Genomic DNA, 27,034 nt, shown 5'->3' with positions numbered 1-27,034 from the left:
CAAAGGAGGCTAGTGGTCAATACTAAACTAAAAGTCCAATCTTAAAAAAACATGATGGGTCACTGACCTGTCCCAGTAAAGTGAGGTAGTGTGCGTGAAGTGCGCTTGTGTGTGAAATGGGGTAAATTGACAGAATCTGAAATTTTACCCACCGCTACCGTCGCCTTAATCTAAATTACATGATTAACTAATATTACTAAAATGCCAATTACATACTTAAATGCCAAATGAAAAGATAAAAGTCGCATGACTATTTACATACGTTATTTGAGTTTTGATTGGTGTTTTCTAGCCGCCTGATAAGTATAATAGTTATTTGTTTTACAAGGGGGCAAAGTTGTTGTTTAACCGCTCGTGCTAATATTGATACCCGAGCAAGCGAAAGATTCCAAAATTGAAACACGAGCGTAGTGAGTGGTTCGAAAAATGGAATCGTTGCGAGGGTTTCAAAGCACGAGGGTTAAACAAAATTTGGCCCCGAGTGAAACACAAAATTTTTCACCACACCAAGCCGAAGCAAATATTAAATGTAATAATTGTAATATCAAACAAAATCAAACCAAATCAAATCCAAATGAATGTTATTAAATATTTATCATCCAATTCTACCAGCAAACATAAGAAAACAACTCAAAATTTGCATTTGATTACTATGCCTCACATTTGAATAAAATGCAACTTTGCTATCAGTTTTTGAAGTGCAAAGTAAGCCTTTTCGAACTGGTGTGGTGAAAATCTATTTATACAGCTCTATCGAGTACACATAAAAGTAATAATCGTGAAAGGAAGTGCGGTCGTGCCTACGCCCGGTTTCCTGACCCTGTTACCTACTACCACGCAGTAACACGGTTACAGCACGAACAAATATAAACTATTCAATTTCACATCTATTTCCTGTCGTCAGGTATGTGCAACACTTAGAGGGTGCTTTCCTGAGTAGCGTTGCCTAACTTTGAGGTGTGAGCGCGAGTGGTCTAAACAAGCATCACACTTAGCTACTGAGAATTTCATCCGATAGCGGCATTACGACATCCCTAAGGGCTGATTTAACGGCGCGCGAACTCGCATGCGATTTTAGTTACATTGCGGACTGTTGGTTACGTCCAATTCAAACGACCGATCAAAAACCGCCATGTAATGAAACTCGCTATATCCTTCGTGGAACTTTCCTGGTAAAAGCTCATGTACACGGTAAGAGTTTCGCGGCGATTATAGAATAAAATATTTATAATATAATCATAGTAGAATTTAAAACTCGCATACGACTATGTCATACAATATTCGCAAAACAAGTAAGTACTCGAAGAGATATTTAATATGATGCTTGCATACGAGTAGGCACGGCATTCGATGATGCTTACACGATTCATTCCTCAAAGGCGAAGTGATTAACACCCTTCGAGTTGCGATACCGTACGTAAAACTATATATTACGATAACTCGTGTACAGTCGAGTTCAAAAACATCTTTACAAGCCAACGTTCTAAAAATTACATTTGCTCGCCTCTAAGGGTGGTATTCCAACTCTCCAATTTCTTTGTCCAATGTCATTGCGTCTCACTCTCTCATTAAGCAAAATGTGAGACGCAATACACGTTCATTGGACAAAGAAATTGGATAGGTGGATTACCACCCTAAGCGCCACTTGCACCATCCCACTAACCCGGGGTTAACCGGTTAAGCCAGTAGTTGCCATGGTTACCAGTACAATTTGACACTGGGTTAATGGTTTAACGGGTTAACCCCGGGTTAGTAGGATGGTGCAAGTGGCCCTAAGACACTGACAATAAACTCGTGCAAATATACGAGTATTATTGGAACGTTGGCTTTTGTGATCTCGACCGTACACGGCGTACACGAGAATTAAAGCTGCTTCTACAGATCTCAGCTGCGCTATGAGCTACGTTTACAATGACAGCTTTATAGCTCAGCTTGGCCGATTTGTAAGTAAATGTAAGGTAGGAGTAGCTTAGCTTTAATATAAAAACAGCCTAAGCTGATCATGAAAAATAGACTCGGACGCATAACTAGACGTATGTACCTACTCTAATGATGAATACATTTATTTGTAATATTCTACGGACTAAAAAAATATTAGCTACTTTTGTAGGTACTCGTAAAATGTGCGGTTGCATCGGAGGACAAAATATTAAATCCATTGACTAGGCTCGCGACCTTAGAGCATTTAGTAACTGGAGATGTCATCGCTGTCTGTTTCTTTACGAAACATTCTGCCGATATTTGCGGGGGAGGAGACGTCAAATTGGTATTTCTACATGATTTGTACGTAATAGTGATGTACCGACTATTGATTTGGCCGACTAGCCGACTAATCGGCGCTTGAATGGCCGATTAGTCGGCCGACTAGTCGGCTAGTCGGCCAGATCATTAGTTTCGTATAAGTTCAGGTGAAAAACAATAGTTTTGCTCCTTTGGCTGCGCTATTCATCATAATTTCGGTTGGCCAACAGGTGTTCTCTACAGGTTCAAAGACCTATCACAAGAATCCTCGTTCAATTTCTGTTTTTAGTTCTTTTATTTTGCAATCCCGAGCAGACCGTCAGTACAGCTTGTAGGAGGTATATCCAAGGCTCTATTTCCCGTACGTAGTCGCCAGTTAAGAACCTATCCCCTGTGGTCAGCGTCTTTACGAGCAACGTGCCCTGACTAAAGTCTCTAAATTTTGCAATAACATTAATAGTTCCTCATAGCTCCACCGTTAAAAAAACAAAAACTGAATAATAGAGTCTGGCTACTGAAATATTACACAAATGTTTGGCGGGAAATTCAAAAAATCTTGGGCTGGTCACACTTTGTGTAGTAGGAATTATAGTTTTGATACTAGAAAATATTTTTTATTTCTGTGCACATGTAAGGTACCTAAGGATATAAGTTAAATATACGTTGACGTGCCCTCAAAGTCAGCTCACATAATTTCTACCACTATGTAAAGTACAGTCAACGATAAACACATATGTTAACACTTTCTCACCATATACCATTGTAACAAGGCGAAAAATGAAATGTAGTGTAAATAAGATCTAGCTCGATAATACCGTAATATTAATCCATCACCAAAAAAATACATAAGTACTATGCCAAATATGCTAAAAGCTAAGTATCAAAATATTTATAGAGCACCAACCTCCGAATTTGTTTACATTTCTTTAGGAGTTGTAAACATTGCAGTTTTTCGTTATACAACGCTACACGTCGACTTCGCACATTGTCGTAATTATTTACGAGCTTAAATAATACTTTGCGAACCTCACTCAGTATAGACATTATTAATATTATTTAAAATAAACCCCTTATAAACCGCAAACAATTTGAATGAATGACATAAATTGACAACTGACTTTTAGCTTTTTTTTTAAATCATAGACAATTGGTGATACAACAACGAAATATCTGTCAACAATTTTTGGCTAGCCAGACTCTAATAAAAAAATTACTATCGAACTTGCACATGAAATTACACGAGAATCAGTTGAGATCGACCTGTAGAGGAAAACACCAGCCCACCAACATACGATAACGATCAAACGGTCAATTATATGAACAAAAGTTTTCGTATGCACCCTGAATAGGTATTTTAGTAAAATAAACATAAAACATATGGTAAATATTGACTGTTGATTCCTTTTTTTTCTGTTTTTCTTTCACTAATAAAGTGCCGACTAATCGGCCATTTTTGCCGACTAGTCGCCGACTAATCGCCGACTACAAATGTGGCCGGATAGTCGGCTTTCCCGACTCGGTACATCCCTAGTACGTAACATACAAATAGCCATGTCAGTCCATACAAAAGTTTGCACAATTGTGCAAGTTTTTCGGCAGAGAGGTAAGCTCTTAATGGCCACTCCAGTTATTAAATGCTCTAAGCTCGCGACACAATACACGCGGGGTGATTTTGGTGCTCTAGTCCAGCGGTCGGCAACCTTTTAGCAGCCAAGGGCCACATAGTAGTTAACGAAGTTGACGCGGGCCGTACTTTGTTAATATTTATGACTTTATCTGACATTGTCGTTTGTCAATATTACATACAAAGTAGCCTGGGAGGCTCGCGGGCCGCAAGTGACAGGTTCACAGGCGGGCCGCATGCGGCCCGCGGGCTGCGAGTTGCCGACCGCTGCTCTAGTCGGACGTCTATAAGTAGTTATCCTAGTTCTTTATGCGAGACAAATAGGTGTGTCACACAGACTTCGCCAAAAAAAACAGTTATCATGATTTAATTTCCTTGTAAAGGATAAACATGCATATTAAGTATTTGTTTAATGAAGTACTTAGCTGATTGAACCTTCGATAATCGTACTTTACGATAGTTAAAAAGTAAGTGCTCGTAAATTTTGACGCTAAGAATCTGTAAGTGACTTCTCATTCCGTTTGTCATCCAACGCCTACTTAAAGCACAATCGATATAGCGATATCGATATACCTTGACTAATCTTTAAGTAATAATCGAATCAATACATTCTAGAGGTAACTTGACAATTTGTTGACGTAGCCACTGGCATTTGTATGTTCTACCATACCGGACACCATGCATTAAAGACAGAACACGTTTAACGTCATACACCTTTACTTAGTACATACATAGTTACTATGTAGTTTCAATGTCGAACGAAACATAACGCCTGAATCGAAACGCTGGCTTGAAATTACGCTCTTCAGCTACAGGCCAGTTCGAACCTTAGTTCGAACACACGAATTTATGTCAGTTTGATACATAGAGAAATATAAGTAAGGAAAGAGTGCTGACTCTATACCTAACAGCAGTTTCTTCATAGAAATTTGCATAAAAAAATATGACGTTCATGACGACATGAAATTCGGGATCGCGAATCGATTCGGGAAATGAATTAGAGATTCACTAGATATGAAATAGTAAGGATATGTGACGTTCCACGGCAAAAAGTATCTTATGGCGGCTGGCGCCTACGTCGCATGGCGCCGCAATAATATTGGAGTGGCGTTAATAATAGCGTAAGCGCCAACCGCCATAAGGTACGTTTACCCGTGGGACGTCACATATCTTTACTATATCGTATCTAGTTAATCTCTAATTCATTTCCCGAATCGCGCCGTGTTTAAGTCGGTGCATAGACGGACTCTAGTTTTATTTCCAGAATTAAGCATGGCAATCAATGACCAAGATACGTACCTCGGAGTAGCTTTTCTCAATGGCCGACCGTTTGATGGTGTAGGTCCGGAGATCCTCCAACAGGTCACATTCGTGCTGGTTCTTGGCGTGGAGCTTGGCTATCTGCTCCGTGTGCAAGTTCTTCAGGAACTTGGTGTAGTTACTCTGGAAAAGGACCGCTCGTTAGGTTTGGCGATGATTTATTCAGCTAATAGTATGGGCGCCTTGTGACAATCGGCGCCGGTGTGACACGAATTGTTACACGTTATAGTAGTTAGTCACTTTGAATATTACACTCGAGTAAAATTTAGCCCCGTACCAATATGAATACGGTGGTTAACAAATCAATATGTGAAATGTTCTTATACCACTCCATATCAAAAATACTCTTCGAGACCTCTACTGTGTCAGGTTATGTTATCAATGGCGCACGTTAAGTACTTTCAGAAGGAACCAGACAAGTGCGAGTGCGAGTCGGACTCGCCCACCGAGGGTTCCGTACTTTTTTGTATTTGTTGGTATAGCGGCAACAGAAATACATCATCTGTAAAAATTTCACAGTTCATGAGATACAGCCTGGTGACAGACGGACTGACGGACGGACGGACGCACGGACGGACGGATGGACAGCGGAGTCTTAGTAATAGGGTCCCGTTTTTACCCTTTGGGTACGGAACCCTAAAAATCCTATATTAAAATTTATTTAAGCGTATGGCGTATTAATATTGTAGGCAATATAAACATGCTACTAGTATAGCTAATTATAAGTCGACATCCAGGCTACGCAGCCATTCATTCGATCGCATCAGGTGTCAGATAGGTGTAGAGGTCCTCCGGACCGTCCTGGAAACGTCTCTTTGGGCACCGTTCTACAATGTGCTGGGTAGTTTGATCTTCAAGGCCGCAGTCACATAACTTAAAATGAGTGCTATTTAAACGATCAGCAAAAAAATACCAACCTAACCTAAAACCGAATTGCACAGCAAAAAAACTAATTGCGCATCAAAACAGCACCACAGTGTAAAAAATAACAGCGGTCCGAGGGCCTTTGACGTACCGAGCTGCTAACAATGCGAATCAGATTTTTGAAGCTCGCCTTTTTTTGAGGGACGATTACCTAATAGTTATTTGTACAACAAAACATCAAAGTTTTATATTTCTTCGAGTGCTTATTTTGAGTCCCGTGCAAGCGAAAAATTTTATTATAATGTCTAATAAGAATCTCTAATAATTTAGAATCTTGAGCGTAGGAAGGGACTCAAAAGCGCACGAGATGTAAATAACTTTGATCTTGTGCTGTACATACAACTTTTCACCTCAGAAGCGAGAACGTATAAGACAACCTGAACCTGAAAAATATAGGTAATCCTTCTTCATAACTTACCTATTCACGCATGTTTTCTTAAGATATTCTAACAATTAATTTTAATTACCACACACAAACACAGAAACAAACCGAAATAAATTTCAGAAAAATAATACCAATTCAATCGACAACTTTTTTTTGTAAAAAAAATATATGGTTGTCTGTGAAGTCGGTTTACAGTCGATAATTTTGCGTGATAACGTCACATTACGTAACGTTACCATGGAGATCTGTCCACAACGTTACCATGGAGATCTGTCCACAACGTTACCATGGAGATCTGTCCACAACGTTACCATGGAGATTTGTCCACAACGTGACACTTTTTCGTGCATGCTACCGGTGTTCATCGATTTATAAGACGTTATCACGTCAAAAAAAAAACTTAGTAAGATACGGTCCGAATTGCGGGTACCACTATTTGTCAACCATAGTAGAGATTGTTAAAAGGAAACTTAGCTAATCTGTGTATTTTTTAAGTTCTTTATTTTAATTGTACAATAAAACATGTAAAATATAGTGTTTTTTATCAAATTATAAAGTCATTCAAGTATATAATTAATAATTTATTTTTATATTTTATAATTATAAATATTAATTTAAAAGTTTAAGTTTTTCATTCATTAATTATTAAGAATTCATACTTGTACGTGTTTTGGAACGATGCGTTCTCATATTTTATAACGGAAAATGTTGTTATTCTCATATTTTTATACGGGGTACGAAATATTCCAATTTCCAAATGGAGATTTCCTTTAGTACTTCTCAGTTTTGCAATTTCGAGAACGTTTCTAACTTGGATTTTTTCTGTTCTTTTCAGTAATTTGTATTCCTAATATAGGTACCTACACCCTACACATGATGTCGCTGGGCATTTTCACTTAACTGTGTAGGTACCATTAATCGCTACAAAACTGACAGTCAATGTCAAATCCCATACATTTTGTCACAAATGTAACGGTTAGACGTTACTGAAACACGACTTAATCGCGCTTTAAAGTACAAGTTAGAATGAAAATGATTATTGCAGTGGTCGGTACATAAATAAGGTATAATTGTTTTCTCGCTCGCCATTGATTTGGGAAGGTGCCATGTAATAAGTTTGCATCAGCAGCAAGCGCTGGGCCGCAAAATTTAGCAGCGTAACTGTATTATTGCATATTAGTGGTGCCTGAAAACCTTTTATACATATAATAGGTAAAGACACCTAAACGATGTAAAGATTCGTTAGTTAGTCGAATTTTTAAAAACCTACCAAAGTATATTATTTGCAAAAAAAAATCTTTAACTTTATAGCATGAATTATCACAACATATTTGAATTTCATTTGGCCGGATGGTGGTAAACCGAGACAGACGATTGTAAGCGATTACTACTGTCGAAGCAAGTCATAGTGAATTATTGGTCAATACGAGTATGAATAGTTCACAGCGCAGCGAAAGTATATGGCGCTACATTGGATCCAAAACTAATGGCTTCAATAAAACCTTGCTTTGTACTTGCGTCACAGAATAAGTAATAGTAGGTATTTCAAACAGAATAGCCAACAACCGATACTCGCGATAGCAGTTTGACCGAAACTTGACCGCTTTTCAACAATAGTTCGATTATAAACTGAAATAAATGTCATGATACTAAGAAAAAGTGACCAAGGCTTCCAGTAATAGATATAGTATATATAGTAGTGTTTCTACTTGAAATAAAAACAAATTAAAATAATAAATATCTGAAAATACTTTGATTTGTTTTAATAAGTACTTCTAATAATAGTTCGATTAGCAACACGTTGTCGAAACATTCAAAGTAACGGCATTTTGTACCGGTGGTTAGTTCAATTGCAGCAGGTAATTTAATAGGTAGACGTCCGAGTGCTCGTCACTCTCCCAGAACATGACATTTTTAAACATAAGACATTGTCAATAGAGGTGACCGCAGGGTGTCATCTATTGGGCATTAACATGTCGAGCATTAGGACTTGCCACGGTTTCGTCAATATATTTTTAAACAAAACATTGACGAATTTTCCGATTAAGTACAATAGGGATGATGACACATGTTGAATTTTATAACAAAATCTAGTAAAATAGATAGCAAATGAGCAATTTATCACAATAATGTGGATATTAAAATAATATACATATGGAAATAATACAAAAATGCAGCACCTGAAAGTTTCAAAATTTAAGTTTTTTTTAACTTCCAAAAACGAAATAAGGAAGGATACCATTCGATTCCTCACATTTTATCCAAAAAAAGATTGTATGGCAACTATATACATAAACGCAATATTTCACCGATAAAAACGCAATTTTTCTTATTTTGTTCATACTTACTTCAAGATGGACTCTCAGTGACCTTGACGTCACGGTCACTTATCGTTTTGTTAGGGGCGTTTCGCGAGTGAAGTACGACTGTCGGACTTTGACTATAATTTCTGACTTTTGTATTGCTTTAATGCAATGGGTCCCATATAGACATTTAATGCTAAAAACAAACCTGATTGACTGATACCATAAATGAAAATTTGTCATCTAGCCTATAATAGGCACAATAATTGTGTAGTGAAACTTAATACTTACAGATTTACAAATAAGAAGGACTCTTGTCTAGTGATTATACTTACTTAGGGTCTCCCCTGATATATCGACGCGCATTCGGCAAAAGCCGATAGGAAAAAGCTTTATGTCCACGCAATAAGAGCGAAAAAGTCGTCGTTCGGCTCGGCTCGCATCAGCCGGCGCCTGTCGACGCGTCGACGGCTTTTTCGCTCTTATTGCGTGGACATAAAGCTTTTTCCTATCGGCTTTTGCCGAATGCGCGTCGATATATCAGGGGAGACCCTTACAGGCTATTATTAATAAAACACATTGAAATCAATTATGTTGTTTTGCGTTACATTATTTATATCAGAGTGCGCGTGTTGTGTTCACATTTGGCCTTTTGGTGGCCTTTATAACACGCGTGCTACGTTGAACTTCAATAAGTGAAAATTTTCGTTTTCTATATTCATGAACAAATAAACAGTGGCGTAGCGAGAACGAATCTAGCCGTGGGCGAAGTCACCATCTCGAGGCCCTTTTCTTTCACTGTGCCCGAAGGGGCCTCGCGCGAGGCCCCCCTTGGGGTGAGAGGCCGTGGGCGACGGCCCACTTCGCCCACGCCTAGCTACGCCACTGCAAATATATACGAACTCTTATTCAAATAAAGGACCTGACAATGAATATTTATTACTTGTATAGAAGCCGGCCTCGTTCAGTCCGAGAGCTTTGCAATACCAAGTAACGAGTAAATTACGCACAATACGAGTATTGTAATTATTTTCATAAATGAAACAATATTTGTATGAGCGACTTTAGGTACACTGTTTACCTATAGGTATGTCAACTTCTATCATTTTATGTTTGCAATTTATGGGAAAAACCAATATGTACTTACCTACATTAAAGGATGTTGGAACGATCAGTACAGTTTATTTATTTTAAAATATTACATTGCATTATAAATTATTATGTCAATATATAATAATAATTAATATTATGATCGTCACGAGTACATTATAAAATACGAGATATTCTAACAAACAATACAACACAGTTCAAGGATTCAGGAATTCGTCCATACAATGTATAGTCTTTTCTTCGTAACAAGTAGGGTCTCATGGTTACCCTAATCAGTAAATGTAACAAAAAATATGTTTACACATTTTTGAATATTCTTAAGTACAAGTGTTTATACTAAACGTACAGAATAAGAAACACGAATGTCCGATCACAACTTGTCTTATACCTTTAAACGAGCAATTCCTGTATATTTATTTATTTATTTATATTTATATATATTTCGGGGAACTCGGAGACTACTCTAACGATTTCAATGATTTTTGCTATATGGGGGTTTTCGGGGGCGAAAAATCGATCTAGCTAGATCTTATCTCTGGGAAAACGCGCATTTTTTGAGTTTTTATATGTTTTCCGAGCAAAGCTCGGTCTCCCAGATATTGAATCATTAAATGAGACATAAGGTAAATAAGTGTTCCTTGTACAACATAAGTTCAGCTCTTAATAATAAAAAAACACAAGTTTCAAAAACGTTCTCTTTGTTTCTAGCAGAACTTTTATTAAAGAAAGTTTGTATAAGTAGGTTTGACATTTATTATTGTCAAAAGCCTTTCAAAAGCTCAAAGTTTTTTATCCGATTTGGACGTAATAGTAGAAAGTAGTAAGTACACCCCTATTGAGTTCCAAAAGTTAAGTCACGGGCAGTTTTTAATTCTCAGAACAACCTACAACAGGGTTTCTTAAACTTTTTGCAGTCACGGACCATTTTCACAATTGAAACAAGTCCACGGACCCCGGTCAAAAAATATTTTGAAGATTATAGATTTCTACTGCGGACCCCTGATAAACATACTACGGACCCCTAAGGGGTCCTTGAACCCCAGTTTAAGAAACCCTGACCTACAAGGACAAATAAGAAGCGACTCGAAATAAAGAAAACTTTTGTACCAGCGTTGTGAACTTTTATAAAATTCAGTTGAAATTCTTAAACCCGAATCCACTTATTTTTATACGTACAGACAAAAATATAATTTGTTTTATTGACGTCATTTAAGACATCTGAACCTACTGAAAAATATCTTGGGTGGGTTCAATTTACAAGTGTAGTAAGCGCCTTTTACGCTCTTCTTGTATTTGAAATGTAGTAATGCGCTTGAGATTATGCAAATAAAGTATACCGAATCACTTTTTTATTGTTTAGGGCGCCCACAACGACGCACGTGTACACGGAGCGGGCGAGCGGGTTAAGCGAAAAATTGTATGAGCGCCGCTAACTGACGCGGACGCGTGCGCCTGATTTTAACTACATTTTCACCCGCGCGCGCACTGAGAAAAAAATCGTTTAAAACATTTGAAATTGCATTAACGTTTAATGCTTTAAACAGTTCCATATCAGCCTATCGAACCAAGCAGCAGCTAGCAGTAAAGTTTACTGTTCGTACGTTACGTACGTACGTACGTACGTACATTAGTTGATAATTGTATATAGCAGTTAATCTTAATGAAATCAATTTAATGTGTGCTCGACAGATCATATTTTATTCAGTGCGTGCGCCCGCTGTGTGCACCCGCGCGGCTCTGCGGACGCCCTTAAGTGGCCCACTGGTTAACAGTCCGCCGAACGGTATCGGCCTGTCAGTTGTTCGGAACTGTCAAATTTTTGTTCTAACTGGCAGGCCGATACCGTCCGGCGGGCTGTTAATCAGTGGGCCCCTTTAGTAATTCCAATAATGGACACTGACAATTAGGATTGAGTGCTAAAACAGGATTTTATTATAATTCGATCCCGGAGGGTGAAAATTGTTCGTAACTAAATCGATGCTACTTCTAGATAATTGTTCATACATTTCGAACATACATATTTCGATTAGATTCCATACCAACAAAAACTTTATATTTCAATAGCGCTGCAAGGCGCCTTAAACACGGCCCATTTTTATTTTGTACCTATTTTTTTCTTTACATTTAGATACAATTTGAAATGGTTCCTCATTATAGGCAGTGTACACACGAAATCACAACTAGTCCCGAAAAAAGTATCAGGCCTATTCGGATTTCGAGATAATCACAAGATCAGTCTAGGCTTAGAGATCAACTAGATCTACATTAGATATCGACTAGATGTGACTTGGATATCTAAGTCATAACTTGTCGAAATCGTTCAAGAGGACCTCCAGAATCGCGGAAACGTCAAATTTGACATATCTATCTTACAAATATCTTTAAATTATCCGTATCGTAACTTGTAGAAGTCTAGTAGAAATCTAATTCATTTTCAGAATCGAGCCGTATGTCATTTTCAGTTAAGTTACAAATATACAATTTTTCGTAAATTAGTGGAAGATGTTTTATTACGGGCTTTAGAAACCGGGACACATATTTCACACGTGTCACGTTCGGCCACGACATTGACCGACTTGCGACGGCGGCAGTGATGACCATAGGTTGGAGCGAGACCCACCGATCGGACCTTTCGTTCCCACCTATGGTTGTCGCTGCCGCCGTCGCAAGTCTCTCAATGTCGTGGCCGAGCCGTAACACATCAAGCGAACGCAAATCGAAAGAACGGGGAGAAATATGTAAATGCAGGAATTTTACGTACCGACTTAGATTAAAATTTTTCATTGAATGCAACTTCGATATACACCGTTTTTTTAGCATTACAAAAAAGGTAAACGTCTTAATATGTCTTATTATTGAAAAATAACTTTTTAAAAATTTAGTAACTGTTACTTATGAAAGCAAAAGAATGGAAATGATCGTATATGATTTACAATTGTTACATATTTGGCGTGACTTAATTATAAAGAGTGATTTTTTAAAACGAAGTAGGTATAGTTAGTTACTATAATTATACTTACATATAAATTAAAGTTTTTAATATCCCCCTCCCTCTAAATCAAGTAAATATTTATTGATATATTCCTTCGAGCAACACGGAAGGGAGGCGGCATTCGCACTATTTCCCCTCTGCCGAGGTACAAGATTAGCGCGTCAATCTAATCTAGCGCGGGTAATAAAACTAGTTGCACTTGGATTTTTCACTAGACCGAGTCCAGACGCGCGCGTGAACACTGCTGCACAAAAATTCCTGTTTGCTCGGTTTTTTGTTATAAAAAGAGGTCGGGGACATCAAATTTACAAAAAGAAAGTGTTACATTTCACATGTAACATTTTTTTTACATATCATACGTTTAATTACATTCAAACACAATTATTATATTTTAGTCTCATGTAATTGTTGGATTTATCGATTTTGCTCGCTCAGTACAAATTGCGGATCGGTCGAGCGACAAATCCGACTTCTCATCTCTCAGAATACAATAACATACTACAACGAAAATGTGTTAGTGTGCGTGTTGTGACACTTGTCACTCGTCCGTACACAAAAAGAGATCGAGGTTTGCAAGATTTGTCTTTGACGTGTGTCATTTTCTATGTATTTGTGTCGTCATTACAGATTGGATTTTGTATGTGTGTGAGAAGTGCGACTGTGTGCACCTTTCCCCCCGCGAAAAATGGCAGAAAGATTTGTACGGTGAGATATCGCTTGGGCCCCTCCCTTCCGATGTGTCGGAAGCCGGTGTTGCTCGAAGATATATTCCGCTCAGGATATGATAATATAACAAATAAGATAGGTATAGTCCGACAAGAAATTGTAGTAAATTATTGAGGGCGCCACTTCCTACGTAACTGCCACATTTTTGACGTATACCTAATGCTTAAACATGGCAACAATTTAGTATTGAAATTTATTATAGTTGGTCAAACCAATTTGTTAGTTAGTAAGAACCAGTAAGAGTCGGGCGTAGCACGACGTACGAGGCTCGCTGTACGCCTTCCAAAGCCGGGCGCCTTCGGCGCCCTCATACTAAAGGAGTATGGCGTAGCCCGACGTACGAGGCATGATGTACGCGTTCCAAAGCCGGCTTTGGAACGCGTACATCATGCCACGTACATCGGGCTACGCGTGACCCTTTTAGTGTCGCCTTTTGGACCGAGTCCGGTGCGTCACATAGGTACCTTTCTGTATGCTTCGCCTGACCACTGCGAATTTTACGAGGTGAATATACTAAGCAACTTTTACCATAGGACCAAACACGATCTCGTAAAAAAATTTGCTGATCTGGACTTCTATACCTATTCACGTTATAAAATATTGAAAGTCATTAAAAAACACCATGTATATAGCGGCCAAACAAATTTCTTTTGAATAATCCTTCTTGTATCGCCGTAGTCGCGTAACACGCGGATAGATAGAATCCAGAGCGATTGTAGATTCGTAGCTCGAATTACCTACCAGATAAATTAATGTTTTATTGGGTGCATACAAGCAAAGCCGGCTGCAAAAGCTAACAATATGTATATATTTGAAATGTGCTAATAGAGCTCTTTCAAATGATATACAACACGTCATCATTACTTATTTTTATTTTTTTGGTTCGTGACTTTATGACCTCTAGAGAGACTGAGACTGAGACTGTACATCATATAGCCTATAACCAGCGGACGATTAAGACGTTTCAAACGACTACGACTTTTAGTACTAGACTAGTGTAAGACAAAGATAGTATGATTCTCTCTGTCTATGATTGAAATGAGACAGTACTTCGACAAACCATAGTTCCATTTTATTTAATTTCTACTATTTTATGTCGCACTATACTTAATGTAATACATATAGGCAACTTCTATTTCTGCGGTAGTGACGACGACGGTATGACTGTACGTCCACACGCTACAGCTCGCGTCGTAGCACCGCCGAGTGCTACGCGAGTGCTACGAGCCTCTACACGCGAACGCCCTTCACGGTCCTTGCTTCATCTAGATTCTCTTGTATACCGAGCGTTTTAGTACACGTTATAAATAACAAGATATGTGACGTTCCACGAGAAAAGGTACCTTATGGTGGTCGGCGGTTACGCCGCGTAGCATTAGTATTAGGGCGTATAACTTATGGATGATCATGACGCATTTCCAATCCAAACACTTAAAAGAACAATGAGATACCAAAAGCGATAATCGCTATCAACATATATGTAGTGTTTATGATTCTAAACAATACCTACCTAGTACCATAGAGAAGTAAGTACCTAAGTACTTATCCTTATAATAATGTTCAATCCATACATAAAATAATAACCCATATATAATATTTTTTTCGAAAACTTATATTACATATATGATTTCAGCTTTTAAAAATAAATTTTAGCTTACCTCCCATACAACTTATTATTATTTATGGAAGGAAAGCCACGTATGGAGTGAGCACATGTGAGCTTACTTAAGTATTTATCCCAGTACCTTGTTGCGGTGCTTACTTATGATTATCAATGTTTATTTGAAGGTAATTACTAATTACATCCATATTGTTATTTACTTTCAAAACGAATAAATGTCATCATCTGAAGCTCTACCATGAGTTCCGTGAATGACAGTCGATAGTGAGAAAGTTAAGGAAAATGTATGGAGTAATTGTACAGTGCCTCTAGCGGTCACCTAAAGAACTAAAAAATTCAATTGGTACCATGAGTTGCAAACGTTTTTGAGTTTTCCATACGTGCCTAACTTCACGCCTAAAACGCTCTCTTTCTAATCATATAATGAAAACTGAGCCAGAATTATTCTACGTAAATACTTTACGCGAACAAACGTGACAGATGTTATCGAAAAATACGTGCTTTTCCGACGTGACATTTCTGTCAACTTGTAAACACAACAAATACACAGATTTATCACGACTATCCATGCAATTTTCAACGTAATATGTATTAATTTATAACAGTACGTGAACTTCAAGCAAAACTTTAAGGGATAAATCAATTAATAGCTCGATCTCTTTAAGAGGAGATGTCGGTTCCGAATCAAAAGATAGCGTCTTATTATGACAATGGGTTGGGTCGAGATTTTCGAGCAAACGGGGACAATTACTCGACCACTTGCGGAGTTCAAAACATCCTTTCTCTAGGATTTTGACAACCTGCGACTGAAGGTCAAGAGCTGATTCGACGGACTCAGCGCCTGTCACTATGTCATCGACGTAAATGTCTCGTTTGAGGACGTCAACTGCACGAGGATACTTTTTGCCTTCATCAATGGCCAATTGAATCAGGGCTCGAATTGCGAGGAAACTGGACGAAGACATACCGTAGGTCACGGTGTTCAGGCGAAATTCTGGTATAGGTTCACCGAGCGAGAACCTGAATAAGATGCGTTGAAAATCTCGATCGGTAAGAGAGACCAAGATTTGTCGATACATTTGACGAATGTCGGCTGTGAAAACAACCGCATGTAGACGAAAAAGCTGATTTAGTACAAAGGTGAGTTATACTTGACATCATATTTTCCTATTTCTACTGTTTAGTTAATATGTACTTACATTTGCGAAGATCGCTTTGCTTACGAGCAGTTTTTGCTTTTAGGCAAGAACCTATGATTGAAAACAACATTTCCATGAAAACGTTTTTAAATGTAGTAGTAGTAGTAGTAGTAGTAGTAGTAGTAGTAGTAGTAGTAGTAGTAGTAGTAATCACTTTATTGTACACAACACAGGTATAGGTAGGTGTAGTTCGTTGGTTTTAAAATATTAACACTAACACAATGTCGCTTTGAATTTTCAAGAAAAGCTCAATGTCTTCTGTTTTTTTTAATTGAAAGTTATTACTAAGTACTAAATAATTTAAAGTTTGTATTTTTTTTTCTTTAATTTAGTTTTGACATAGTTTTATATAATGTTAATTTAGTTTTGATTTTTAGGGCTGGCTCATTCCTCGCCGAATGGATCGGCATAGCCATCCAAAGGGGGAACGCAGCCAGCCTTATGGGAACCCTTCCACGGCCGAGTCCTGGGTGATCTAGCCTAATATACCTATACATATTGGGCTAGGTCACCCATGTTAAGTTTTATTTATTTTTTAGATATCAGTTTAAGTTTTGTAGGTCGTTTTAATTTTATTTTAGGTTACTTTTTATAATAAGTTTGATATTAATTATTTTATAAGGTGAATTATTTTTCAACGTGTTGAAATGTATTTGTTTTATGTGGATTAACTCGAAATAAATTATGTTTATGGTTTTAAATAAAGCCCCGTTTTCAATTAGTTATTCCTGTTTTTTTTATATTATTATTCTTATTTGTGTTTATGTGTATGATAAAAAAATATCTGGGAGACCGAGCTTTGCTCGGAAAATATATAAAAACTCAAAAATGCACGTTTTCCCAGAGATAAGACCTAGCTAGATCGTTTTATCGGCCCCGAAACGCCCAATATAGCAAATTGCATCGACATGGTTAGAGCCGTTTCCGAGATCCCCTAAATATAAATATAAATAAACTAGAATTGCTCGTTTAAACTGTGACGGCCAGGAGCCGCCACAGTCTCCTGGCCGCCGTGGCTGACAGATGGGACAGTGGCCTGATAAGGCACTGGTCCTCTCTGCACTTATCTTTAGTACCTAAGATAGTTATTTAAGTTTATTTTAAGTTAACCTTAGCTATAAGTTTTAAATTGTAAAATGTACCTACTAACAAAATATGGACTATGTTTGTCTAAATAAAGGCATTTTATTTTTATTTTATTTAATTTTTTTTTAAAGGTATTAAATAGATTAAAAATACTATTTATCAAATTACTAGAAATGTTTTGCACGACACTCCTATTTTAGCAGTTTTATTTGCAAGAGCTTTTGTTGAACATACATTCAAAAATTTTTTTAAAAACAAAAAACTTTTCCAAATTTAATTTGCTTTATCTTTAGTAGCGCTTAAATTGTTTTAACTTTAGCGCTTTCAAGAATGCGATGAATGAGACAATAGCTTACTTTTACCCTCGCCGAGAGAAAATGTGCTCTTTGTAAGCTCAGTGAAGCCCTACAACCTGTAACTTCGCGACACTGACTGTTCGGGGTGGTAAACCTGTTTTTATCTATCTAATACCTTTAAAAGAGTAATTCTTGTGTATATATTCGGGGATTTCGATGAAATTTGCTATATTATGAGGGTTTTCGCGGGCGATAAGTCGATCTAGCTAGGTCTTATCTCTGGGAAAACGAGCATTTATGAGTTTTTATATGTTTTCCGAGCAAAGTTGGGTCTCCCAGATATTAATCAAATATGTTGAACGTAACGGAAGAGATCAAAATATACTTTAGGTACCTGAACGAAAAATAATATATTTTTGGTGTACCTAAGTAGGTAATATGTATGGGCTACAAATATAATGACCACCAAGAAATACTTTGTTACCCTAAATAAAAAAAACATGCTTACCAAAAAAAATTACTGAACACCAAAAAAAAAGGCCTAAAAATACAAAAGTACCACCACTTTAATTACGACTGCACTTCGAATTGTATTCAAATACCAAATATATTGAATGATCACCAAAAATCATTAATGATCACCAAATCTTGAAGACCAAATTAATGCGATATTTTCACCTAAATAAACCACTATGATTACCAAAAAATGTATACATATTACCAAATAAAGTAAACAGATGCCAAAATTACTAGCCCCTCCCGCTCAACCCCCCGTAGCCCGCACCGCATACCTACCTAACCTAATCTACTTTTCTAGTAGCATTTCGTTATGCTACTAGAAAAGTAAGTTAAACTGCTATCAGTTAAGTGGGTTAGGTTAGGTTAGCACTGCGACCCTTACAGAAACGAAATGGTACTAGAAAAGTAGGTTAGGTTAAGTTTCAACTGCTACCCATACAGATATGAAACGCTACTAGAAAAGTGGGTTAGGTTAGGTTTGAACTGCGACCCTTACAGAAAAGAAATGCTACTAGAAAAGTGGGTTAGGTTAGGTTTGAACTGCGACCCATACAGAAACGAAATGCTACTAGAAAAGTGGGTTAGGTTAGGTTTGAACTGCGACCCTTGCAGAAAAGAAATGCTACTAGAAAAGTGGGTTAGGTTAGGTTTGAACTGCGACCCTTACAGAAACAAAATGCTACTAGAAAAGTGGGTTAGGTTAGGTTAGAACTGCGACTGTTACAGAAATAAAATGCTACTAGAAAAAGGTGACGAAGTGGATTAATTAATTTAATAGGATAACGATATATTAAATGTTTGCACATTTTTAATTAAAATGTGGTTAAAATTTTTGTGATCATTTACTATTTTTGCGTTTACAATGATTATTTTGAAGCCATTTGCTTTAATAGGATAGCAAGATTTAAAAATTTGGTTATCATTTTACATTAAAATGGAGTTCTAATTTTGGTGGTCATTTACTATTTTTGGGTTTACAATGATTATTTTGGTGTCATTTTCTTTAATAGGATAGCAAGATGTAAAAATTTGGTTATCATTTCACATTAAAATGGGGTTTGAAATTTGGTAATCATTTACTATTTTTGGGTTAATAATGATTAGTTTGGTGTCATTTCCTTTAAAAGGATAGTAAAATGTAATAAAATTGGTAATCATTTCACATTAAAATGGTGTTATAATTTTGGTGATCATTCATGATTTTAGGGTGGTAAAATAGATTTTTTTGGTATTAAATTTTACTAAATCTGGTGATCAGTTAAATAGCAGCCATATGTATGTATATCCAATTGTAGATATCTCTGTTTGGCCCTATGGTTGACTGGTAGAGAATGCCATTTGGCATTCCGCCATTTGTACATTGTTGTATATATTTTGTGCAATTATGTTTAAATAAATAACTAATATGAAGTGTTGACGAACAATATGTAAAGATCTTAAAACTCGGAGAATATTTGGAAGAAATTACACAATTGTAATTTTTTATTAATTATTTAAATCAGTTTTTTTTTCCGTACACGAATAACTGCTACTTTTAGTGCCTGTATTAGTGCACATAAATATATTGTCTAAACAAGATAAACAATAAATCTTTTTAGTTACAGACTGACATTTAAATACAAAATCGTTATTGTAATTTCTAGTTCTGTTACGAAACCTGAAACAGTAACTTTGTGCCCATAGGTAAATGCTAACTTTGAAGTCCCCTAGCGAGAGTTAAACCAGACCGGAACTAAGTAGCCTGTGAATAAACTCCGCAACTGTTGTCGTATTATCGAACTTTACTTACCTACTCGTACAGTCAGCAGCAGAAGTTGCTAAGCGGGCCAGGTGTTCAAAATTATCTTGACGCGACTTTATTGTTAAGAGAATAAGAGCGTGTCAAGGTAATTTTGAACACCTCGCGCGCTTATCAACTTCTGCTGCTGACTGTACTGTGAGCTCACAATCAAGTAAGTAAGCTCAGTCAGAATTGTATATTTGGGCTAAAAAAATAATCACATAAGTACAGTGTTTTTTTTTAAACTTCAAGGGTGTATTCCTGAGCTTAAATTAACTAACTATCTAGACGTTTTAAGGACCTGCATGAACGTATTTTTTGAAGTTTTTCGAACTTGTAACATTTTAAACCGATATCATGTATTTTTGGCCTTTTGAGCTGCTTATTTGAAAACGAGCGTGAGTTACAATTTTCGTGGATGGTTCGAATCGCTGCAGCTATCGATTCTTTAGTTGCTATACGGCCTAATGCTCTGCGTCGAATACACGCTGCCCAATTTTATGAATGAACTTTAAACCAAGTGACACTTTTTGTAGGATATTATTAATAGTTACTTCATTTGTTTTATTTAAACATTTACACGTATTGATTTCGTCCGTATAACTTAATCACCAATAACAGTTTCAGGTATAGTTCACTGCCTTGCCACGAGATTTTCTTTTGTCGTGTCTGTTACAGATTTAGAACAATTAGGGTAGACATTTTAATTTTTTTTTTATCGATTTTAACTGTCAAACTTTAGAACACATTATTTTTTCACCTTTAAGATATTATTTTATTGCGAATTCGTCACAAAAATGCACAAAAAATAACTAAATTATAATCGCCTTAGAAAAGTTATCACAGCAACGCACCCCCAAATATTGCGCAATTATCACATTATATAATACGCGACTTACATATATTGAATAATGTAATATTAAGTAAATAATATTAGTTGATTTGGAGGGGTGTTTATTATGGTTAGAGTATTTTTTCTTACCTTCCTCGGCGGCGGCTGCATGGTGCCTGCCTTAGCCCGATCGATGGCCGCGCACGCTTGCGTGCGGTGTGTGACTCGTCCGCGTCGCGATAGCCGCTCGCTAGCCGCGGGCCCGCGACGGCCGCCCGCCGCGCCTGCGCGCGCCGACCCACGCACCCTACCATAGACGTGCATTTTTGTTTCGTGTGGTGTGATGTGCTAGCGAAGAAAAATGAGATGGCAATTCCAGGAAGAGATGGCAATTTCAGTGTCCTGTATCGGTGTTGTAAAAGAAACCCTTTTTTACGTAATTTTTTTGTTTATCCTTTTACTTATTATCACCGAATGAAAGCGGATGATGTTTAATAATTTACGAGGTCTGCATTTTTGGTATCGGTAACTATGGGTAATGATTGGATACGATCGCATGTGTTATTGACATGTGACATTTATAATTTTACGGATGCAAAACTTGAGGAATGAGCGACAGATAGCCTTCAACAACTGGTCATTATTGCTACAATAACTTTTTTACTTAATTTTTTTGTTTATCCTTTTAGTTATTATCACCGAATGAAAGCGGATGATGTTTAATGATTTACGAGGTCTGCATTTTTGGTATCGGTAACTATGGGTAATGATTGGATACGATCGCATGTGTTATTATATTGACATGTGACATTTATAATTTTATGGATGCAAATCTTGAGGAATGAGCGACAGATAGCCTTCAACAACTGGTCATTATTGCTACAATAATTTTTTTACTTAATTTTTTTGTTTATCCTTTTAGTTATTATCACCGAATGAAAGCGGATGATGTTTAATGATTTACAAGGTCTGCATTTTTGGTATCGGTAACTATGGGTAATGATTTGATACGATCGCATGAGTTATTATATTGCCATGTGACATTTATAATTTTATGGATGCAAATCTTGAGGAATGAGCGACAGATAGCCTTCTAGAACTTGTCATTATTGCTACAATAACTCGCCACTTATCTAAATGGTTATCAATGTTATCGTCTATAAGTTAAACCAAGAAAAGTCTGCAGCGATTTTGATAGCAAACGCAGTGCATGTGTTATTTATACGTCATACTTTCATAGAATTTTGACGTTTAAAATAACACTTGCATTGCGTGTGCTAACAAAATCGCTGTAGACTTTTCTCGGTCTAACTCTATGTTGAAGATACACTATGCACTATGCCACAAGTAATTATAAAGCACGTCAAATTTACATCCAAAATCGTGTTTTATTACAAGTTTTTTACTATTAGGTCCAACAAAGACAAAACCGTCTAAGCTAACTCTGCACCGACTTTGTTATGACAAAGTGTGGCAATCCTTATACACGTCTTATTTTCGTACAATTTGACGTTTATGGTGGGATGGTGGCACCTTCACACCCTCATTGCAAAGTCTGTGCAGAGTTAGCCTCACTCTACTCTACCATACCTGTGCCAAATAGGCTACCACAATTTAGCTTTAGTAGCCTCTTTAGTCAAATATCTATAAGTGTGTGTAGAGGGAAATATTAAGCGATAATCGCTCCTGATGGGCGAAACATAATCTTATCTAAGGGGCCCACTGATTAACAGTCCGCCGGAAGGTATAGTATAGCTTTAGTAGCCTCTTTAGTCAAATATCTATAAGTGTGTGTAGAGGGAAATATTAAGCGATAATCGCTCCTGATGGGCGAAACATAATCTTATCTAAGGGGCCCACTGATTAACAGTCCGCCGGAAGGTATAGTATAGCTTTAGTAGCCTCTTTAGTCAAATATCTATAAGTGTGTGTAGAGGGAAATATTAAGCGATAATCGCTCCTGATGGGCGAAACATAATCTTATCTAAGGGGCCCACTGATTAACAGTCCGCCGGAAGGTATAGTATAGCTTTAGTAGCCTCTTTAGTCAAATATCTATAAGTGTGTGTAGAGGGAAATATTAAGCGATAATCGCTCCTGATGGGCGAAACATAATCTTATCTAAGGGGCCCACTGATTAACAGTCCGCCGGAAGGTATAGTATAGCTTTAGTAGCCTCTTTAGTCAAATATCTATAAGTGTGTGTAGAGGGAAATATTAAGCGATAATCGCTCCTGATGGGCGAAACATAATCTTATCTAAGGGGCCCACTGATTAACAGTCCGCCGGAAGGTATAGTATAGCTTTAGTAGCCTCTTTAGTCAAATATCTATAAGTGTGTGTAGAGGGAAATATTAAGCGATAATCGCTCCTGATGGGCGAAACATAATCTTATCTAAGGGGCCCACTGATTAACAGTCCGCCGGAAGGTATAGTATAGCTTTAGTAGCCTCTTTAGTCAAATATCTATAAGTGTGTGTAGAGGGAAATATTAAGCAATAATCGCTCCTGATGGGCGAAACATAATCTTATCTAAGGGGCCCACTGATTAACAGTCCGCCGGAAGGTATAGTATAGCTTTAGTAGCCTCTTTAGTCAAATATCTATAAGTGTGTGTAGAGGGAAATATTAAGCGATAATCGCTCCTGATGGGCGAAACATAATCTTATCTAAGGGGCCCACTGATTAACAGTCCGCCGGAAGGTATAGTATAGCTTTAGTAGCCTCTTTAGTCAAATATCTATAAGTGTGTGTAGAGGGAAATATTAAGCGATAATCGCTCCTGATGGGCGAAACATAATCTTATCTAAGGGGCCCACTGATTAACAGTCCGCCGGAAGGTATAGTATAGCTTTAGTAGCCTCTTTAGTCAAATATCTATAAGTGTGTGTAGAGGGAAATATTAAGCGATAATCGCTCCTGATGGGCGAAACATAATCTTATCTAAGGGGCCCACTGATTAACAGTCCGCCGGAAGGTATAGTATAGCTTTAGTAGCCTCTTTAGTCAAATATCTATAAGTGTGCGTAGAGGGAAATATTAAGCGATAATCGCTCCTGATGGGCGAAACATAATCTTATCTAAGGGGTCCACTGATTAACAGTCCGCCGGAAGGTATAGGCCTGTCAGTTGTTCGGAACTGTCAAAATTTTGTTCTAACTGACAGGCCGATACCGTCCGGCGGACTGTTAATCAGTGGGCCCCTTCATTATGTCGGTTCTTTCAGTTGTCAACTGCGAGTCTAAAGGCGGGATTCCACCAGTGTGCGGCAATGTGCGGTACAAGCTTTTTTGTACCGAATATACTTGTGCTGCACAAGTGCACAATGCCGCACACTGGTGGAATCCCGCCTTACGTCCCATAGTCGATAGAAGGCGCCACAGTGGCGCACAAAGCCAATACTTAGTCGAACAATTCTGATGGTTAAATATCCAAGTTAACCAGGGGGCCGATTTTTGAATTTCAGCGTTCGATTTCGTCACTCGAAAATCGGTAGAAAACAGCGAAATGCTAATTTTTGAAATACGAGCGGTAGAAATTGGGAATCGAGTGGTATTGACCACTCGTTTTCAATTCTATTAGTAGAATTTAAATGCCGGGTACTGGAGATATTATTGAACGAAATACACGAAATCGAGCGGTCGAAATTCAAAAATCGGCCCCCAGCACTGAACTGTAATTATCGATACCTTCGATGACAGGCGGCGGGTAGAGGAAAATATTGAGTAGTTCGAATTGGTATTCATTTAACAATGTTTTATTTATTTATCTTTTAATTTCTTTGTCCTATGTCAGTCTCACTCTCTCAGTAAACCAAAATGAGATGCAATACACATTGAACAAAGAAATTGGATAAGTGGAATACCACCCTAACTCATGACCGCGTATAGTATAATTGTTCGATAGAGTCTGTTGGGAAATAATAAATTCTACGACTCTTCTCTTTCCGCACATACTCTACCAGGAAAAAGGGCATTAAGTGCACCAGTTATATTGGGACATTATAATGTTAACTTGTACTCTACAACAACAGCTCCATCTACACAAAATCAGCTGCAGAAGTACGAAACTATTACTCATTTTCGTTTAACCTAATTCTAAGACTTATTTAGCATCTCGTGCTCCCAGTGCCGGATTAACCAATAAGCAAAACAAGCACGTGCTTAGGGCACCACGTTCAGGGTGGGCACCAAAATGCCAGGTTGAAAAAGGTGAACAAATATTAAAATTAGGGACAGACACATCGTTTTTACCACACGATTTTTTTTAGCTGTCCAAAAGCTAATTTGCAAAACTAATGGCGCGTAATTCTTTGGCAAACAATTACAACGCTTACTAACCACCCGTCTCGATTTGACCTTACGCGGAGGCCCTTAAAGTCATGGAAAAGAATCTTGATTTCGGGCTTGCGGCCAGCCGAGTTTTTCAACATAGGTTACCGATTTTATAGCGAATTTTGCTCTATTGTACGCCAGATTTGTCGGCCAAGCCGAGTTGTTCCTTAGCGCGATCCTGAGACCTAACTGTCAAAGTGTTATAAGGGGCCCCGTGAAAGCCGAAAACTAAAAGCATCCTATCAAGTAGCGCTTTCGAGTGAAGCCAAAGAGCGAGCAATAGAAGAGTCGTGATTACATGCATAGATTCTATTTCAAGCCACTCTTTTGCAGTCTGACATAAGGTCTTATGCGAGGTCTTCTGCCTTATGGCAAAGTTGATCAACTGCCTTAGGTAATTACACTTGGGCGTGGATCCAAATCTAAGCTTTCCTCTTTCGCAGCTGGGCCTTCTGCCTTGCTCACGCTTCACATTCACTTGGTCAATTCCAAGCTCTGCTTTCTTGCATCTTTTCTGTATGAAAACAACCTCGCTGAAACCCTTAAATATCGAGCCCTATGCGAAGCTAGGCCGATAGAAAACTGTCCCATTCCTTCTCTGTATGCAATCCTGGATTCGCGCCAGGTTGGAACTAAAAGTAAAAATGTATAACTGTCTATCAAATTGCGTTTTTTATATCGAACAATTTTCGCGCTCGCTTCGCTCGCGTTTACAATAACATTATAAGATATGATAAAGGTGACATTCGGGTGGTGACTGCAGTAGCATTACTCTGTTGTAAGGTTACTGCTGCAGCACTGTAAATTTTCGTGATAAAATGATGTGACTGATTTCCATACTAAAAGTAAAAATGTTCAACTGTCTATCAATTTGCGTTTTTATATCGAAAAATTTTCGCGCTCGCTTCGCTCGCGTTTTCAATAACTTTCTAAGATATGATAAAAGTAACATTCGGGTGGCGACTGCAGCAGTATTACTCTGTTGCAACGTTACTGCTGCGTCACTGTCAATTTTCGTAATAAAATGATGTGACTGATTTCCATACTAAAAGTAAAAATGTTCAACTGTCTATCAATTTGCGTTTTTATATCGAAAAATTTTCGCGCTCGCTTCGCTCGCGTTTTCAATTACTTTCTAAGATATGATAAAGGTGACATTCGGGTGGCGACTGCAGCAACATTACTCTGTTGCAACGTTACTGCTGCAGCACTGTCAATTTTCGTGATAAAATGATGTGACTAGAGATGGGTCGCGGGTATTTACCCAATTTACCCACCCAGGTAAATACCCGGTAAATACCCATCTACCCGGTATTTACCCGTATCTACCCAAATGGACGGGTAGATTCATTTCTTGTTGCACATGTCGATTTGTGTTAAAGTGGAGATATAAACCGAGTTAATGGCTGTAATTATTGTGTGTCATTTAAAATGAAATGGTTTAGTTGCAGTTGCAGTTGTAACTACGGAATTTTTAGTACAATTTTGATAAATATTAAAAAAAGGCCGTCATAAGAGTATTTTTTTTAGACTTTTGTAAATTATCGTACTTATACGTTGATAATACACATTCCAACTTCGGTCGGCGGGGGGTGTGGTTGGGGGGAGGGGGGCAAAAGTGAACTTTTTCATATTTCTTGGAATCTGTCATTAATATCGAAAAGTGTTGTATGTACAAACTAAAGTAGACATAATTTTCTACAAAAAAAGTTATATACATTTTTGTCCTAAAACTAACTGTG

General features: G+C 37.6%; 1 protein-coding gene across 1 annotated transcript in view; it reads right to left on the bottom strand.

Moving 5' to 3' along the window:
• LOC134804147 (protein nervous wreck) overlaps positions 1 to 21,198 on the bottom strand; it is a 91,966-nt gene extending 70,768 nt beyond the window's left edge. The window contains exons 1-2 of the mRNA XM_063777092.1: positions 21,109 to 21,198; positions 5,165 to 5,308 (exon numbers count right to left, since the gene is read on the bottom strand). Of these exons, the coding sequence (XP_063633162.1) occupies positions 5,165 to 5,308; positions 21,109 to 21,129 (165 nt within the window). The 5' untranslated portion in view covers positions 21,130 to 21,198. The remainder of the gene's footprint in view (positions 1 to 5,164; positions 5,309 to 21,108) is intronic.
• Between the last annotated feature and the right edge of the window lie 5,836 nt (positions 21,199 to 27,034).

The sequence above is a fragment of the Cydia splendana genome, chromosome Z (genome assembly GCF_910591565.1).
Source record: "Cydia splendana chromosome Z, ilCydSple1.2, whole genome shotgun sequence".
Taxonomy (NCBI): Eukaryota; Metazoa; Arthropoda; class Insecta; order Lepidoptera; family Tortricidae; genus Cydia; species Cydia splendana.
The sequence above is the reverse complement of the archived record's forward strand: the minus strand, read 5'-3'. Positions and strand labels throughout refer to the sequence as shown.